Source organism: Choristoneura fumiferana, chromosome 27 (genome assembly GCF_025370935.1).
Source record: "Choristoneura fumiferana chromosome 27, NRCan_CFum_1, whole genome shotgun sequence".
Lineage (NCBI taxonomy): Eukaryota > Metazoa > Arthropoda > Insecta > Lepidoptera > Tortricidae > Choristoneura > Choristoneura fumiferana.
The window spans coordinates 1,376,726-1,395,179 of NC_133498.1; the positions used below are offsets into that span (position 1 = coordinate 1,376,726).

Sequence of the window (18,454 nt, forward strand, 5' to 3'; positions counted from 1 at the left end):
AATGTTTGTGATGATATTCTTCAGTAAAACCGGGTTTAGCACAGTTAAGCTGCTTTATTGAGATACGAAGGAAAAACATGCACTATTTGGTAGCCATCTTTTTTTTCGAGAGACAAAACACAATACTGACATAACAAACTCAAAAGACCATAGACTTTATTGCTACTCTAACAGTTTGGCATAATTCTCTAAATGCAAAATGATCAGAATTGGGCAGTTTGCTGATTACAAAAACACAGTTTTTACATCTATACTTGCTTTTTTATTCATTTGTTTTTGTGGCCGCAAACTGTATTAAGAGTTCCGTACCTATCAAAAGGTGCCAACGGGACCCTATTACTGAGACTCCGCTGTCTGTCCGTCCGTCTATCACAGGGCTCTATCTCTTGAGCCGTAATAGCTAAACACTTAGGTATGGTTACTAAGAATAAGATAAAGTTAAAAATGAAAGGGGGTCGTCATACAAGAAACGTGTTTTTTTAGCGTTTTTTGGTTGCTTAGCGTTGCTACCCAACTAGCAAATTAAACCGTATAAGTTTCACTCTTACAACTTTAAGTCGAAAAACACTCGTGTGAAAGAAGTTAAGTTATCAAAAAGCCGTTTTAAAGCATCTCTCTGGATTTTTTAGCATTGAATGCTTTTTTGCTGCATAAACTTGTCTAGTAAACGTGCTCTCGACAAACTCATATCGCATTTACTCGATAACTGTATAAAGATATCTCTCGATCGCCATCTTTCAACCGTATGTCTTATGACGGTTGTATAAATGTAACCAAATTGCTAATTTGTTGTCAAACTAACTTTTATAGCACCATATTTCGACATTCAATTATTACAGCACAAGTGCTGAGTAAAAGTGGTTTATTCAACAAAATAGCATTTCAGTTACTTTAATAGCACTTAATGTCATATAATAGTTGTCTGCAAGATTTTCTTTCGACTTGAATATTGAAGTTGAGAAAACGCTTTAAATTAATCTATTACAGCGCCAAGGGTGCTGTAAATATTATTTAACGGCTATCACACAGCGTAATAATGGGATAAACATTCTTTGAAATCTTTTACAGGACAGTAATCGCCATTTTCTTGCGATCACGTAAATAAAAACAGCTTTGCTTTATTTTAATTTAAAATGGATTATAACAAATGGAAAAAAATTAAAAGAAGTGGTGGTTTCCGACGGAAAGTTAATAAATTGTACACTCGTATGATTCATCATACAACTGCTACATCAGGTTCAGCTACGGGTGAAGTGCCATGAAATAATTTTGACGAGGGTTCAGTATTAGAAAATATTCACGATTCTACTGAACATGACATTTTTGAAGCATCTACTAGTTCTTGTACCGGAAATATACCCATTAATCAAGACTCCGAGCCTACTATTGATAAAAGTGATAATGATAGTGAGAAATCAGAGTTTGAAAGCAAAGATGGTTCAGAGTCCCTTCGGACTCTGAACCACACTGAAAATTTGAATGACGAGTTTCGCTCCAATTTTAAAAAGTGGGTGCTCCATCATCCATCATTCAACATTTCCTATGATGCCGTTAAAAAATTGTCAAACATTTGTAACAAAAGATTTCCAAATTTACTACCAAAAGATCCACGTACTATTTTGAAAACAAATACATCCAAGTTTGATTTGAACAATCGATTAATTAAAAATAGATTTCTTGTGTAGAATGTCACATTCCTAATCTGAGCCGTCTGATGGCGTCCTTACGACGCCATGTTCGCCATGTTCATGTGTGTTGTGTGAAAACCAACAGTCTTCAGAGGAACACTACCTAAAATGGCCGAGAAGAACATGGTGTCGTAAGGACGCCATCAGACGGCTCAGATACAATACATGCCACTTCTAGCAATTTTAAGTTTTAAGTTTGACAAAAACGGTACAATAGTGACAGGTTGCTAGCCTGTCGCCTGTGGTATACCTTAACCTATATACTCAGCCGCCTCTTACGACATCCATGGAAGAAATGGAGAGGTGTAACTCTAACCCGACACCACACGGGTATTATTATTTGCCTATTATAGTTCTTTTTAAACTAAAAAATGGCCTTGTATTTTGGTTCGGCGGCTTCAGCGCCGCGTTCATTCGGAGTGTTCCCCCCACTTCCCCGTCACTGCCTTCTGCAGACGGTAATTCCCTCTCGACCCAGCGCAACTGAGTAGATGTTTCGTTTGCGTCAACATAATTTTAAAATACGTATAGGTACTTACAGCTATTGCTACTTACACTTTTATTGTTGGTAATCCTAGTTACAATAACAACATTCGTCGCTAAGATAGTGATAATAAACTGAATAATTTGAGCAATTCAGGCACCAGAAGTATGGGTTGCGCAATAATAATTTGATTTTCGTATCAGACAATACAAAGTGAAGTGGTCTTGAGACGATATGATCATCAATAACAGCGCGACATGTGTAACACTCTTGCATGATGAAAAAATGGGGCTCTTTCCAGGGCCATTTCGATTCCTTAAGCTGCTTTAAATCACTCTTATTTAAGAATTTGTCCACATCCAAGTAAACTACCATTTTACCTATAAAAAATAAAATGATAATGGTTTAGCATTCACCACTAAAGACCCCTAAACTGATACAAAATGCCGCTACTAAAGTCATAAAAAAGAATTCTCAATTCTATTTTTCCACTAAAAGCCGAGTGAATGTTTTAGGATGACGAGTGAGATGATATAATGGCGAATTAATTTTAACTTTTAAATTAATATGATTTCTCACTAATTTTCTACTGGAAAATCATGCGGCCCATGAAAATATTAACGAAAATTTAAGAAATGTACACGAAAAATTTTATTCCGCACATGAAAGTGAGACCTACGATCTAGTGTCAAGAGTTACCTAAAAAATCATTATGGGTAGTATAAAATATAACATCATGAGCAAAATACTACCTTTTACTTTTATTTTCTTTTGCTTCAATAAATTCACTTTGCACAACCGTCACGCTATCTCAATAATAAACAAAACGCTATATATATAAGTGCCGTTTGTTTGCGCTCTCACGACGAAAAAGTCGAGTGATTGCATCCGCGCTGCTATTTTACGATAAATAAGTCAAATGAAAGAGATAATACCGGCTTGTATAAGGCTTATGTGTGGAATGATGGCAAACTAATGGCTATCATAGAACTAGTAGCATTCGAGTTGCGATTACTCTATATTCTTTCAATTATTTAGCTATTCATACGATACTCTTACGATATTTACAGCACTTAAGGCTGAAAGAAGTGTGCCCAAATCGCGTCGAGAGAACGTGCACAGACCTTTCTTACAACATTTTACAGATCTATCTTACCACCAATAGCTGAAATAGGAACGTAATGCTGCCTTTTTTACGATATGATTTGCTAGTTGGGTAGACAGCCTACGGTTGCTGGGGGCATGGGTTGTTTGAATGGTTATAAATACTAGAAGTTTGCGGCCTTACCAAAAATTACAGTCAGCAAAAAAGTTTGCATTCGATTTTTTTACAAAAACTTATTACTGAACAGTATCCTTAATGTGATACGAGTCCGGCTAGCACTTGAACGATTTTTTCTTTCATAACTAAATTCTCAGAGCGATTTTGCCCTACATTGTCGCGATTTGACGTAGTGCAAAAATGCTCTTCAAAATCATAAATACTTTTGTTTTTCCTTTTGTACAATAAAGAGTATAAAAAAACCGGCCAAGAGCGTGTCGGACACGCCCAAAATAGGGTTCCGTAGCCATTACGAAAAAATTAAGTAATATTTTTCTAAGGATTTCGTATTTTATGCGGAATCTTAAAAGTTTAGGTATATTTTATACCTTATGCTGCTATTTACTCATAAACTACTAATAATTCTCCAGCAAACTTAGCCGTTATAGTTTTCCTTGAAAGTTTGATATACTTACTACCATCATGAATTTTTTCAAATTTTGCCGCCCCCCGTTTTAGATTTTAGAGGGGGGGGGGGGCGCTCGATTTTAATGAAAATTTGCATTTTAAAAATGAATATTTCGCAAAGAAATCACTGAATCGAAAAATCGTCTCATCAAACCCCTAATCGTTTTAAAACACCTATCTAATGATACCCCACACTATAGGGTTGAATGTGAAATAAAAATCACCCCCACTTTACGTCAATTCAATTCAATTCATTTATTTGCGTCTTTGGGAGGTACCAAAAAAAATGTATATAATTTAAATTTATATATTTATATTTATAAGACAGACAGACAGACATGGCGAAACTATAAGGGTTCCGTTTTTGCCATTTTGACTCCAGAACCCTAAAAAACAAACAAACAATACTCACAAAATTCCAATTCGTCGCATATCCAGGCATAAATAGAAACAAATTCCTCATTTCACTATTCATATGGTCTTTGCACTTTAAAAGTATTACTGTCGATATTACTGACACGATAACATGATGAGTCAAAAAGGCAAGGTGGAAAAAACATTTCAAAAACATTATTGATATTGATTGTAATATTATAAGTATTTTATCACTAATATACGAACGATAACTGTAGGTAAGACAGCTTATGCTTCCAATATTAATATAACTTTAGCTATAACTATTTACTAATAGAGTAATATTTGCACATCACTTTTTGACGATTGATTCTGCTATCGTTGCTTTTTTTAATGAGATCGTCATACAGGCACTTATACCAACGTATACTTCTTTTTTTTAGCATTAGAAAAAGGGTAAACAATCTGACAAGTCTTTTTATTGAAAAACGTTTTTAACGCATTCACTGCCACCGACGCATATATGTTTATATTACGCATATTGTTTATAAACCACAACAAATATATAAGAATTAGCAAGGATGTGTGATCTTTTCCTTTATTTTGGTATCATAACTATAGTTATTGATTTTTAACACATTCACTGCCACCTGACTTGATTTCCACAGGTGCCACCGACGCACATGTGCGTTCAATGTGTATGAATAATTATGACAGCGGCACTAGGCGAAGTTGCGGAAACGCATATTTTCAATTCAATTTCTATATTTTTTCTAAAATGTGAATTGAAAATATGCGTTTCCGCAACTTCGCCTAGTGCCGCTGTCATAATAAAATTATTCATACACATTGAACGCACATGTGCGTCGGTGGCACCTGTGGAAATCAAGTCAGGTGGCAGTGAATGTGTTAAAAATCAATAACTATAGTTATGATACCAAAATAAAGGAAAAGTTCACACATCCTTGCTAATTCTTACATATTTGCTGTGGCTTATTTTTCAAAAGTATTTTTCAATAAAAAGACACGTCAAGATCGCTTACCTTCTTTCTAATGCTAAAAAAAGAAGCAGCAATGAGGTTTCCTTGACCGGCAAAATATCGCTAGATGGCGTTGGTATCGAGAGGTCCGTTTGACGTTAGTTTTGCTTGCGATTGGCTCATTTAGTTATTCAACCAATCAGAAACAAGACACTAATGTCAATGTCAAAGTTATCAAACGCACCACAGATACTAGCGCCAACTGGCCTCTCGCGGAAACCCTCATTATATTGACAAGAAGTCAATATTGACAGTATTAGGGTCTACTTTTAACATTCTACACGATCGTTCATCCACCATTACCTCTCATATTTCATTTTCTACAATTTTTTTACCGTACAACGGCAAAACCTACTAGACACTGCAGTGCCCTTAGTGTAAGTTTTCGGTTACAAAATAAGTCTCGATCGCGTTCGCGTTAAAATCATTTGTATGCAAACACGAACACAAATTGAGACTTTAACACGAATGAGATCGAGACGTATTTTGTAACCGAAAACTTACACTAAGGGTACAGGGCTACTACGAAACTCGAAACTCGAAGTTCGTGTCGTGCGGTCCCTCTGACACTTAAACTATTTAATACGAGAGCGCGAGGGACGGTAAGATACGAACTTCGAGTTTCGAGTTTCGTAGTAGCCCTGCTGGCAAAATTGTCCAACTGACAAAGCCATATAAAAAAAAAACAACGTTCTACCCACAGTAAAAAAAAATTATCAGTGATCTGTTTGAAAACAGATATGTGTAGGTATAAAATATTGCTGGTGGAAGCAATCCTCGAATACAGGAGACAGTGGAAGTGACAACTACAGCCTAGACTGATCCTCCCCACCAAAAAAACTGACGATGACAGCATTTGGTAGTTCTCTATTTCCTCTATCTATTTATCCATATAAATAAAAATGGATTGCAGAAATGTATCGCTAAATTGAATAATTATATTTTTGCTGTGTTATTATTGTCAGGACAAGGTATGTGGGTAACAACATTTTAAAAAAATACTGAAAAAGTTAATGTAGAAACACTTGTAGTAGCTGAACAGCCAGTTTCTTATAAACATGAATTCGTTTGATAAAGTTATACCTATCTTACTTAACATGCAACATTCGAGTGAGCAAAATGCAAGGTAAAATACCGACCAAATCAATGAAAACAACATTTAAATAAAACCTACTGAAAGTCATTCCAAACAAGTTTTGAACTGGCTTAAACCTTGCTTACGAACGTCATTCAGAAAAAAATGTTTCGTAAAGTGGGAGTCGGACTCGAGCGCTGAGGGTTCTCTACAGTCATGGGCAAAAACATAAGTGCCCAGAAAATCTTTAATTTTTAGTTCAACTAGCTATTGCCCGAGACTCTGTCCGCGTAGAATTCGTTTTTCGCTATCTCGCAGGAACTAGGCTATTTTCCGGGACAAAACTATTCTAGGTACTTGTGTCCTTCCCCGGGACTCAAAGTATCTGTAGTTACACCGAATTTCATCTAAATCAGTTTATGCGGTTTAGACGTGAAGTGGTAACAAACAGATTTACAAACTTCGCAAAAATTTATAATGACCTTATGATTGGTTTTTGGAGTATTTTTGTATTTTTTATTTCAACTCCAAATTTGTTACTTTTACGGGTATCCCGTGAAACCATATCGAAAATACAAACTGAGACATGGATGCAAAGAAAAACCAGAAAAAGAGACTAGCACTGGGAATCGAACCCAGGTCCTCAGCATTCCGTAGAAAAGTAGCAAAGTAGAAATAAGCAACCTGAGATATGTATGCATAGGAAAAATTCGTGTCTAGAGACCTGTCCAGCAGTGGTGTAGGGGTTATAGCACGCAGCACGGAATGTTGAGGACCTGGGTTCGATTCCCAGCGCTGGTCTCTTTTTCAGGTTTTTCTGTGCATCCATGTCTCAGTTTGTATTTTCGATATGGTTTCACGGGATACCCGTAAAAGTAACCTTACCAAACCCAGTGCATCAAATCGAATTAATAACAATAGAAATAAGTTTGATTCTTAAGATAAATTTATCACGGGACAATTCACACCAATTGACCTAGTCCCAAAGTAAGCTTAGCAAAGCTTGTGTTATGGGTACTAAACAACGGATAAATATAATTATATAGATAGATACATACTTAAATACATATTAAACACCCAAGACCCGAGAACAAACATTCGTATTTTTCATACAAATATCTGTCCCGACACGGGAATCGAACCCGGGACCTCAAGCTTCGTAGTCAGGTTCTCTAACCACTAGGCCATCTGGTCGTCTAAATTGCATTATATCAAATGAAAATTATATCAACTGTTACATTATATCAATTGTTGTTATATCCTTCGAGCGGCGCCCAGTTCCTATTCGTACTTATAATAATCATTTCGAATTTGAAGTGTACTTTGATCTAAGCAAAAATGATGGCAAATGATTGTACTGTTGTTTTGCAATATATTGCTATTGTAAACTGATAGGCAGTATTGGATACCGAGGTAGGCCTGTGGTTTGGCCTCCGTGAAAAAAATGGAAAGGAGATTAATTTTAATTTCAATTGTTACAATATGAGTAGGTATTAAAAGTTAATAATTAGTATTCCAAATACATAAATGTTGTAATACTTTTAAGCTAATGAACTAAAAGAATATCTTTGCTCACCCGCGACCTTATGATAGCTAAGTTTATGCAAAATACCCGTATGCATGTTCATGCAGTTCTTTTAAGCTAGCATTTTCACAAGAGCGTCAAAAAAATGTAAATTGAAAAAAAACGAATGCCTTAGAAAAAACTAAAATGGAAAAAACAAGTCTACTAGTCCAGAAGTCTGTTAAGTAACTTAAACTTTAAAAATCGGTTCTCGTTAATAGATTTTTTTGAGCTGGTCACGATTTTGAATGGGTAAGTAGGGAATGTAAAGTTGGAAAACCCCCGACTACAAAGCTCAATATCTCAAAAACGGCTGAACCGATTTTAATGAAACATATCTAAGAACCATCGCTAGAAAACCTGATTTCAAACAAAAACTAAGAGACATACAGACATACAGACACACAGACACACATAGCGGTCGAACTTATAACACCCCTCTTTTTGCGTCGGAGATTAAAAACAAAAGCTTGTGTTGTAATTTGATTTTTATGGTCCCGCCTGCTCACCCACGGAAAGAAATAGGTCCATCTAGGGATTTTGCAAAATTCCCACGAGAAATCCCAAAATTTATATCGTGGTCTTCATCGAGGCTGTGTTAAGAACAACTGTACAAAATTTCATGACTTTTAACCCAGCGGTTGAAATTTCAAGATTTTATCCCTATCCCGTGGGAATATCGGGATAAAAAGTAGCCTTTGTGTTATTCCAAGCCACAACTTAAGCCCAGCGGTTGTTATTTCGAGATTTTATCCCTATCCCGTGGGAATATCGGGATAAAGAGTAGCCCAAATACGACATATTTAATAAAATATTCGACTTATAATTTTTACAAATTATTATTACATTATGAACTTTGGAATGCTCAACGTTCAAGGCAAATTAACATTAACAACAGCTACCTATATGTCGGCAAGGCAAACTCGTAGATTGAATTGTTTATTTACCGCGGTTGTTTTTGTGTATCTCCTTGACGGCTTTTTGAATAAAACCAGTCATTATTTCAGAGAAATCACAATCGAAAACTGTCATACAAAATGTACATAAAATGGTGTAAAATTTTTTTTTTTTTCTACACCTATACTGTAATATGTGATTTACTTAATCCCGAACAGTAATATAACAGTGCCCTTAGTGTAAGTTTTCGGTTACAAAATACGTCTCGATCGCGTTCGCGTTAAAATCTCAATTTGTATGGAAACACGAACATCGCAAACGTTCCGCTAGAAGCGCTGTTCGTGTGTCCATATTATACTTATAACGCGCCTTCAGAATCAAACCGGCACTAAACGTGTTAGCTCGCAAAATTAAACTATGTGTTAAAATCATAGCGGGTGTGGCCTGTAATATGAGCAAATTTAATTGAAACACAGATCATACTCCTCAAACTGGACAACATTGGTTCAGCGACTTTTAAAAATAATTAGTTTTTTTTTATACACTTTTAAGTTTATTCGAAGGAACAATGTAAAGCAAAATGCTTGATGTTTGTAGCGTGACAGGCGACGTCAGTTGTGTTCTAGGATGGCGTACATTGATTGCAGTATTTAATTTGTATGAAAAAAAGGAAATTGAAAGACTCCGTTATTTTTAAGAATCGCTGAACTAATGTTGTTTAGTTTGACGAGGACGATCTATATTTTAATTTTTTGCTCGTATTACAGGCCACACCCAGTATAGTGTCATTTTTGAGAGGAGACAGATTTTCTTTAATGACGGTTTGATTCTCAAGATGTGAATGTGGTTTAGACGAAGGATATCTTGATCATTTATTTTTCGAATGTTCGAAGCTGTCATCCTCCTTGTATGACCTCCCCCCCCCCTTACATTCCTCGCCCCGTTAACTTTAAATCCCTCCTTCGTTATGCATATTCTCCTTTTATTGTCATTCTGTGCGATTTTATATCCTCTAATAACATAAGACTAAAGATCTAACAAATAATAACATGTTTTGTCTTTGTCGTAGTGACGTGACTCCTGCAACAGCGTTCGTCAGAAAAGGACTTAAGTAATTTTTTTTTATTTTCAAAATTATTTTCTTGCTCCTGTCAAACTGTTGGCGTTCTGCAGAATAAACCGCAACCCTGTCATCGTAACTGACATTGGCCCAAGCCTTAAGGCCGCCATTAAGGGGAATAATAATAATAATGATTCTCAAGATGCGATAAGTGTCAAATAACAGATAAGAGTGGTATACTTTGAAGGAGTCTTCATCAAAATATGACGAAGAAGAATTAAAATGAAAAGATTACTTACAAAGTTCCAAATAGTGAAGAACGCTGCCGCGTACGTCTTGGCCCTAAGTATCAAAGGTTCCTTCAGTTGCTCTTCAGTTACACTAAAAACTATACTAATACCAAAACCACTAACAACATAATGGTGAATCAAAAATGCTAAATGAAAAGAGGTCTTCAAGAACAATATAAAATTTGATACTTTTTTGCCGCTGACATTTTCACTTATTTCTATTTTCGTTTCGGTATTATCCTCCATTTTTTCACTTGATTACTTTTTTTTATTAACTATTATTTTGCGTCTGTTAATAAAAAAATAGTAATTAATATTTCAGTGTACGTATCCACATGACATCTTAACGCGGACTAGTGATTTTCTCGTCAATAGGTTATTTCCATTGTTATTTCTTACTATACAGACATTAGAGTTCTGTTAGAGCAAACAAAGTTCCTTTTTAGGGTTCCGGAGCCGAAATGGCAAAAACGGAACCCTTATAGTTCCGCCATGTCTGTCTGTCTGTCTGTCCGTCCGTCCGCGGCTTTGCTCAGGGACTATCAATGCTAGAAAGCTGTAATTTTGCACGGATATATATGTAAACTACGCCGACAAAATAGTACAATATAAAATTTAAAATCAATTTTTTTAGGGTACCTCTCCCATACACGTAAAGTGGGAGTGATTTTTTTTCTCATCCAACCCTATAGTGTGCCAGTAATTTCACCGGCTGTCTGACTCTCCGCGCCGAAACACAACAGTGCAAGTACTGCTGCTTCACGGCAGGATTAGCGAGCAAGATGGTGGTAGCAATCCGGGCGGACCTTGCACGAAGTCCTACCACCTGCAAGCTGCTGCTGCTTTTAGGGTTCCGTAGTCAACTAGGAACCTTTATAGTTTCGCCATGTCTATCCGTCTGTCTGTCTGTCTGTCCGCGGCTAAGCTCATAGACCGTTAGTACCTAATAGAAAGCTGTAATTTGGCATGAATATACATATCAGTCACCCTAATAAAGGGGTAAAAACAAACTTAAAAAAAATTTGTAGGGTATCTCCCATAGACGTAAAGTGGGGGTGATTTTTTTTTCTCGACTAACCCTATAGTGTGGGATATCGTTAGATAGGTATTTTAAAACCATTGGGAGGTTACCAAGACGACGAGTCGACGATTTTTCGATTCAGTGCTCTAGCCGTTAAAATATACAATACAATACAAAGACTCTTTATTGTACACCAGACATAGTAAGCGATACAGAAAACAGATACACAGAGAAAAAAATAATACAAGGTGAGCAATAGGCGGCCTTGTATAAACTGTTCGGTGGAAAAAATAAATAAAAAAAAACAGGATGGTAGTATTATAACGGCTAAGATTTCTTGAGAATATTAGTAAGTGAATAGCAGCCTAACTTATAAAATATACCTAAACTTGGAAGATTCCGTACACAATACGAAATACTTAGAAAAATATTACTTGACTTTTTCGTAATGGCTACGGAGCCCAATCTTGGGCGTGTTATATTAAAACATTTTAGTTTGTAGAGTTTAACGAATTCATTTATTTGTGCATAGGTTCTAAGAATTAATCTCTGTGCACTGACGACGCACCGGTGGCAGACGCTACGTTGCGAATTCCTTTTGATAGCTCGTCTCGGGACGGCTCCGATGCACAGTCTGTAGCATTTAGAATAAGTTAGTTATAAAAGATAATTCAGAAGGTTCGGACTTAAACTTAAAAAAAAATTGTTAAGTAATAATTTAAGTTGTGAAATTATAGTTTACACTGTTAAGTGAACTATTTGTACGCATTGTGTGTTTAAATCAGTGAATAAACGTTTTAGTTATAAATAACGTTTTATTTAATGACTACGTCCGGATCGCATATTTCACGTGTCTCAAAGTCAAAGTCAAAGTCAAAGTCAAAATATCTTTATTCAATTTAGGCTATAACAAGCACTTATGAATGTCAAAAAAAAAAATCTACCACCGGTTCGGAAAAACCTCTGCTGAGAAGAATCCGGCAAGAAACTCAACGAGGTATATATATTTTGTATGTATATTTTTTTTAAAACAGATTTACAATATTATTAAATGATATGTATACATCACAAGTATTTAACACAACTTTATTTTTAACACAGTAGGTTCGCTATTTGAAGGGATCGCTAATGCGGATCGGAATTATTTTCAAATTTGTCTGACACGCTTTTGGCCGTTTTTTTTAGATGTGCACTCAGTCTGTGTCGTGTCGCTTTTGCATGAAAAAAAAGTGAACAGTAAAATGGGAATTACCGAAAAATGGTCAAGCTCGAAGGGACAACATCACCCTCGCATGCTCCGGTGTTCTTCAAGCTAAATAAAGATACGAGATATAATTATACTTACAAAATTCCAAATAGTGAAGAATGCCAAAAAGTATGTTTTAGCCATCAGTATCAAGGGTTCCTTCAACTGCTCTTCCGTCAAATTAACATATATAGAAATCCCAAATCCAATTGACACATAATGATGCACCAAAACAACAAAATGAAACATAGTCTTCAAAAACAACAAAAATGTGGACACTTTCTTAACACTGGCATTTTCATTAATCATTTCAATTCTCGTTTCACCTTTAACCTCATCCATTTTTAAAGCTTAATTAATTTTTATTTCAATTTTAATTACTTTTAATTTTTGTTTCAAATTTTGATTAACCCTTATTTTGTTTTTCAAAATTATCTTTCATGCATTTGCTTGTTTATTTGTTTGTGCGCTCTATGGCGACTTTTGAGAGACTGATTAAGTTCAGATAATAAAAATATAACCTGTTTCCTGCTCTCAAGGCTGGAACTCGCACTCTTGGGTCGAATTAGAGATCAGTAGGCGAATGTAGCAAACGTCCATCACCACGTCCGTTGCCCATTTAGGGTTCATCATCATCATCACCCCAGCCTGTATACGTCTCACTGCTGGGCACAGGCCTCCTCTCAGAATGAGAGGGCTTGGGCCGTAGTTCCCACGCGGGCCCAGTGCGGATTGGGAACTTCACACACACCATTGAATTGCTTCGCAGGTTCCACAGGTATTCTTTCATCGTAAAGTTCGTGGTTAATTTCAAATCACATTTCACAAAACACAGAGATGCGAGCCGGGGTTTTGAACCCACGATCCTCTGCTTGAGAGGCGATCAAACCACTAGGCCACCACGGCTTCATTTAGGGTTAACGATTAAAATTATTTAACCGTTAAGAAATGAAATTTACCGGGCCCAATCAACCAATATAAAACTACCCCACACTGCATGTATTAAAAGCTTTTATATAGCTTGCAATGTAGGTATCTTGTCTTATCTTGTATGTATCTATCCACCCACCCACTTCCAGTAGTCTGATTGTCTTAAAATTTGGCATACTTATGTAAACTGCGTGATGTTGAGAAAGAAAAAGAAAAAACCTCAGAGAAAGAACAAATCTCAATTATTGTCATTTCAAGTGTCCCGAGATTATTTATTTATTTTAAGGATACAGGCGTTTAATGCGTATATTGTGACATACAGGACCCTTAGTACGCGACTCTGACTCGCACTTGTCCGATTCCTGTTTACTGATTAATATTGATATCAATTGTCCACTAAATAATTAAGTGTAATCTTCAAATCATATTAAGTGAAATAAATGATGCTTTTACATTAGCTTGATAAACCATTTACTAAAATGATATAGGTAACGATACGTACACACATTACGAGTACAGTTGGATAAGGTTTCAACGTGTAGTCATTTCTAAGTCATGCACATTTCACTGTTTAGTGATAAAGGCTAAATAACCTAACCATTGCAACAAAAAGTTGGAAAACCCCCGACTTTGTCACTTCAATGTTCAATATCTCAAAAACGGCTGAACCGATTTTGATAAAACATGTCTAAAAACCATCGCTAGAGAACCTGCTTTCTAATAAAAAAAAAACCGCATTCACATCGGTCCACCCGTTGAACAGCTACGGTGCCTCAGACAGACACACATACACACATAGCGGTCAAACTTATAACACTTATAATATTTTTGCGTCGGGGTTAAAAAGATCCCAATCCGCACTGGGCCCGCGTGGGAATTACGGCCTAAGCTCTCTCATTGTGAGAGGAGGCCTGTCCCCAGCAGTGGGACGTAAATAGGCTGGGATGATTGATTGATGATTGATAGCTAAAAATAGTAGTCATTTTACCTGAGGCGTTCATATAGCCACCCGAGCCAGTACGGCGAGGGCGGATAGACACATCGAGGGGAAAATGGGTTTAATGCTCGAGATTTACACTCTGCTTATCACTTCGATTGCGAGGAAATGAAATAGCAACTGTGGAAACAAATTGTTCACTTAACTTATATTTTTCATGCATTGCTAAATAATTATAAATATTTACTTTCCTTGATTAATTTTGATTTATTTAATTGATTTTTTAGTTTTATGAAATCAGTATCAGCTGCTTCCACTTAATCGATCTACAATGGGGAGTGTTCCGAAGAACTCTTTGATCTCATCCCAGCTGCTAAGGTCCATCACCGTAGCACTCGGCATTTTAGAGGACCAGATGGCCTAGTGGTTAGAGAACCTGACTACTAAGCTTGGTCCCGGGTTCGATTCCCGTGTCGGGGCAGATATTTGTATGAAAAATACGAATGTTTGTTCTCGGGTCTTGGGTGTTAAATATGTATTTAAGTATGTATCTTTATCTATATAATTATATTTATCCGTTGCTTAGTAACCATAGTTTAACACAAGCTTTGCTAAGCTTACTTTGGTAGATTATTACTATCTGAAGTAATCTGAACCCATTACAATAAACACTGTCGCCATCTTTAACTGCCCCTTCGTGTCTAATAATGCTGCTTAACTTTAATAGTTCTAATTAAATGAATACGTTTGTTGCTACGGATGACTGTGACCCTTCACCATGCTACCAGATGTTACATCTTGTATACACGTAATCTATTTCCTTTATCCACCTTGTCTTTGTGGTTACAAAAGCCTAGAGTACAAAGAGTGTTAGTACCATCATCTCAGCCGAAAGACGTCCACTGCTGACATAGGCCTCCCCAAGGCTCTCCACTCAGACCGGTCTTGTGCTTTCCGCATCCACCGCGATCCCGCGATCTTAACCAGGTCGTCGCTCCATCTTGTTGAAGGCCTACCGACAGCTCTTCTCCCGGTCCGCGGACGCCATTCGAGAACCTTCTGACCCCATCGGCCATCAGTCCTGCGAGCAATGTGCCCCGCCCACTGCCACTTTACTTAGTTTCGCAATTCTTCGGGCTATGTCGGTAACCTTAGTTCTACTGCAGATATCATCGTTTCTGACGTGTTAGTACCTATATTGTGGGTAATAATAATATCGTATACTTTTTTAGGCAGGTATGTAGAAAAAAGCCGTGGTGGCCGAGTGGTTTGACCTATCGCCTCTCAAGCAGAGGGTCGTGGGTTCAAACCCACCCCGGCTCGAACCTCTGAGTTTTTCGAAATTCATGTGCGGAATTACATTTGAAATTTACCACGAGCTTTGCGGTGAAGGAAAACATCGTGAGGAAGCCTGCACAAACCTGCGAAGCAATTTAATGGTGCGTGTGAAGTTCCCAATCCGCACTGGGCCCGCGTGGGTACTATAGCCCAAGCCCTCTTGTTCTGAGAGGAGGCCTGTGCCCAGCAGTGGGACGTATATAGGCTGGGATGATGATGATGAATGATGATGATATACAATATTAATAAAATATTTGTGTCGTGGTGAAGACTTGTCACCATTGTACCGATTCTGTCAAACTTAAAACTAAAATTGCTAAAAGTGGCTCCGAAGCGGTAACGCTTCGTGTGCTCTGTTACTCCATTTAGGGATACAGGCGTGATTATTGTGTGTGTGTGTGTGTGTGTGTGTGTGTGTGTGTGTGGTGATAGATGGGTTTGTGTGATTTGTGTGTCTTCTTACAGTGTGGAGGTAGAGGAACTGCATGAACACACTGCATAGACGTACCCATCGTAAGGTCACGGGTGAGCAAAGTTATTGTTCATACTTCTTCAAACAGGCAAGTTAAAGAAAAGCTTGTAATAAACAGAACCCATCTTATATAAACTCGCAGGTTTACCTGCAACACGTTATTTCGATGATTATATATCAGCCTCGATCACGGCCACAAACTTGATTTCCATGACGATGATGTTGTTGCTAATTAATGATTCTGCATAATGACGATTTGAGTAGTTTTGTTTATGACAAACGTCAAGTGTTTTGATAGCATAATCTGCCTAGTGTATTTATAATAATAATACTAGACTCTCGCTAGATGGCTGGATCAAGGGCAGATACAGGAGGCGGTACTTCTGGACACGGCACGCATCGTCCGGAGGTTCCTCACTCTGCGGCCCTGACCACCGTAGCTTGGGCCTGCCCAGTTACCGGCGGCAAACTAGGTAGGTTTTAATAATATTTTTATTTTTTATGTACTTTTCTGTATTTTACTTTTTAGAACTATTATAAAACCTAAACCTAAGAATGAAAGACAAATAAAGAACATAATAATAATAATAAAGTTCTTTATTTAGGCATTTTTTTAAACCCATACAATTTACTATTACAGTACAGTTAAAGTTTTATTTATAGAACAACTTCTTTATTATATTTCGCTTTTCTTAGCATTAGACCACACACAACCACCACCACTCGTGACCACGGCCACTGTAATGTGGCCGAAATAGCGAGGTAAATACTCATGTGTGATAGTATGATAAGTCCGTTCATGGTATTTTGACTATTAGAAAAACATCCTGACGAGTCTTTCACTTATTGAAAAACTTTTTGTTTTAAAACAGTACCTAGTATTAGGTACTTATGATACAAAAGCATGTGATTATGATTATTAATGTCCTTGCTAATTGTAATTTTTGCTGTGATTTATTTTTCAAACGTGTTTTTAGGGTTCCGGAGCCAAAATGGCAAAAACGGAACCCTTATAGTTTCGCCATGTCTGTCTGTCTCTGTCTGTCTGTCTGTCTGTCCATCCATCCGCGGCTTTGCTCAGAGACTATCAATGCTAGAAAGCTGTTATTTTGCACGGATATATATGTAAACTATGCCAAAAATGGTACAATAAAAAAATAACATTTTTTTTTAGTTTACCTCCCATAGACGTTAAAGTGGGGGTGATTTTATTTTTCTCATCCAACCCTATAGTGTATCGTAGGGTATCGTTGGATAGGTCTTTTAAACCATGAGGGGTTTGCTAAGACGATCTTTCGATTCATTGTTTTTTTTACAAAATATTAAAGTTTAAAGTGCAAATTTTCATTTAAATCGAGCGTCCCCCCCCCCCCTCTAAAATCTAAACCGGTGAATGGAAAAATTTGAAGAAATTCGGATAGTAGTAACTATAATCAAACTTTCAAGGAAAACTATAACGGCTAAGTTTGCTTGAGAATTATTAGGCGTTTTACTCTTAAATAGCAGCCTATAAGGTATAAAATATACCTAAAACTTGGAAGATTTCGTATAAAATACGAAATCCTTAGAAAAATATTACTTAAGACTAGACCTGAGTAGACCTGAGTATATGGTTTTAATTTCAACTCGATACCTTCACGCGTTCCTGGGTCTTGACAGACATAAAGGGTCTTGACAGACAGACGGACGGACGGATGGATAACGAAGGTGATCCAATAAGGGTTCCGTTTTTTCCATATCTATTTTAAATGGAAATTCTACTTCCCATCCCACTAACGCGAAAGTTTGTATCTATGGATGATTATTATTCTATCACGCAAAAACTACCTATCCCGATATTTTTTTTTATTCCTATGGTGGGTTCCTAATTTTTTACACAAGCTTTTTTTGCTGACTGTATTGTTTTATGCATACCAAATTTAAAGTCGATGCCACTAACCGTTGAAGAGTTCCGTCCTGCGAGACGATCCTGCCAGACTACTATAATGTCACCACTAGATTATTGTATTGTCACGCAATTTACATAAGTATGCCGAATTCTTGTCAATCCGAGTACTGACAGACAGACAGCAGCGGGACAGGTTAAACTAATAAAAGCTTGTAAAAAACCATAGAACGTTGATCGAGGCTTCTGGGGCCCAAGAGCAGTGCCCAGTGTAAGTTTTCGGTTATAAATACGTCTCGATCGCGTTCGCGTTAAAACCACAATTTGTATGCAAACACGAACAGCGCCTCTAGCGGAACGTTTGCGATTTCTTGTTCCGTACAAATTAGATTTAACGCGAACGCGATCGAGACGTATTTTGTATCCGAAAACTTACACTGGGGC

The 18,454-nt window shown here is 37.0% G+C and overlaps 1 protein-coding gene across 4 annotated transcripts in view; it reads right to left on the reverse strand.

The window, feature by feature from the left end:
- LOC141443404 (androgen-dependent TFPI-regulating protein-like) overlaps positions 1-18,454 on the reverse strand; it is a 49,749-nt gene that overhangs the window by 19,291 nt on the left and 12,004 nt on the right. The window contains exon 1 of one of the 4 annotated variants that reach the window (XM_074108662.1): positions 12,548-12,949. The exons of 1 other annotated variant lie outside the window; for it this stretch is intronic. In XM_074108662.1, the coding sequence (XP_073964763.1) occupies positions 12,548-12,790 (243 nt within the window). In that variant the 5' untranslated portion in view covers positions 12,791-12,949. Of the gene's footprint in view, positions 1-4,313; positions 4,408-10,190; positions 10,525-12,547; positions 12,950-18,454 lie in introns of those variants that run through there. 2 more of the 4 variants (XM_074108664.1, XM_074108665.1) reach the window with 2 other exon arrangements.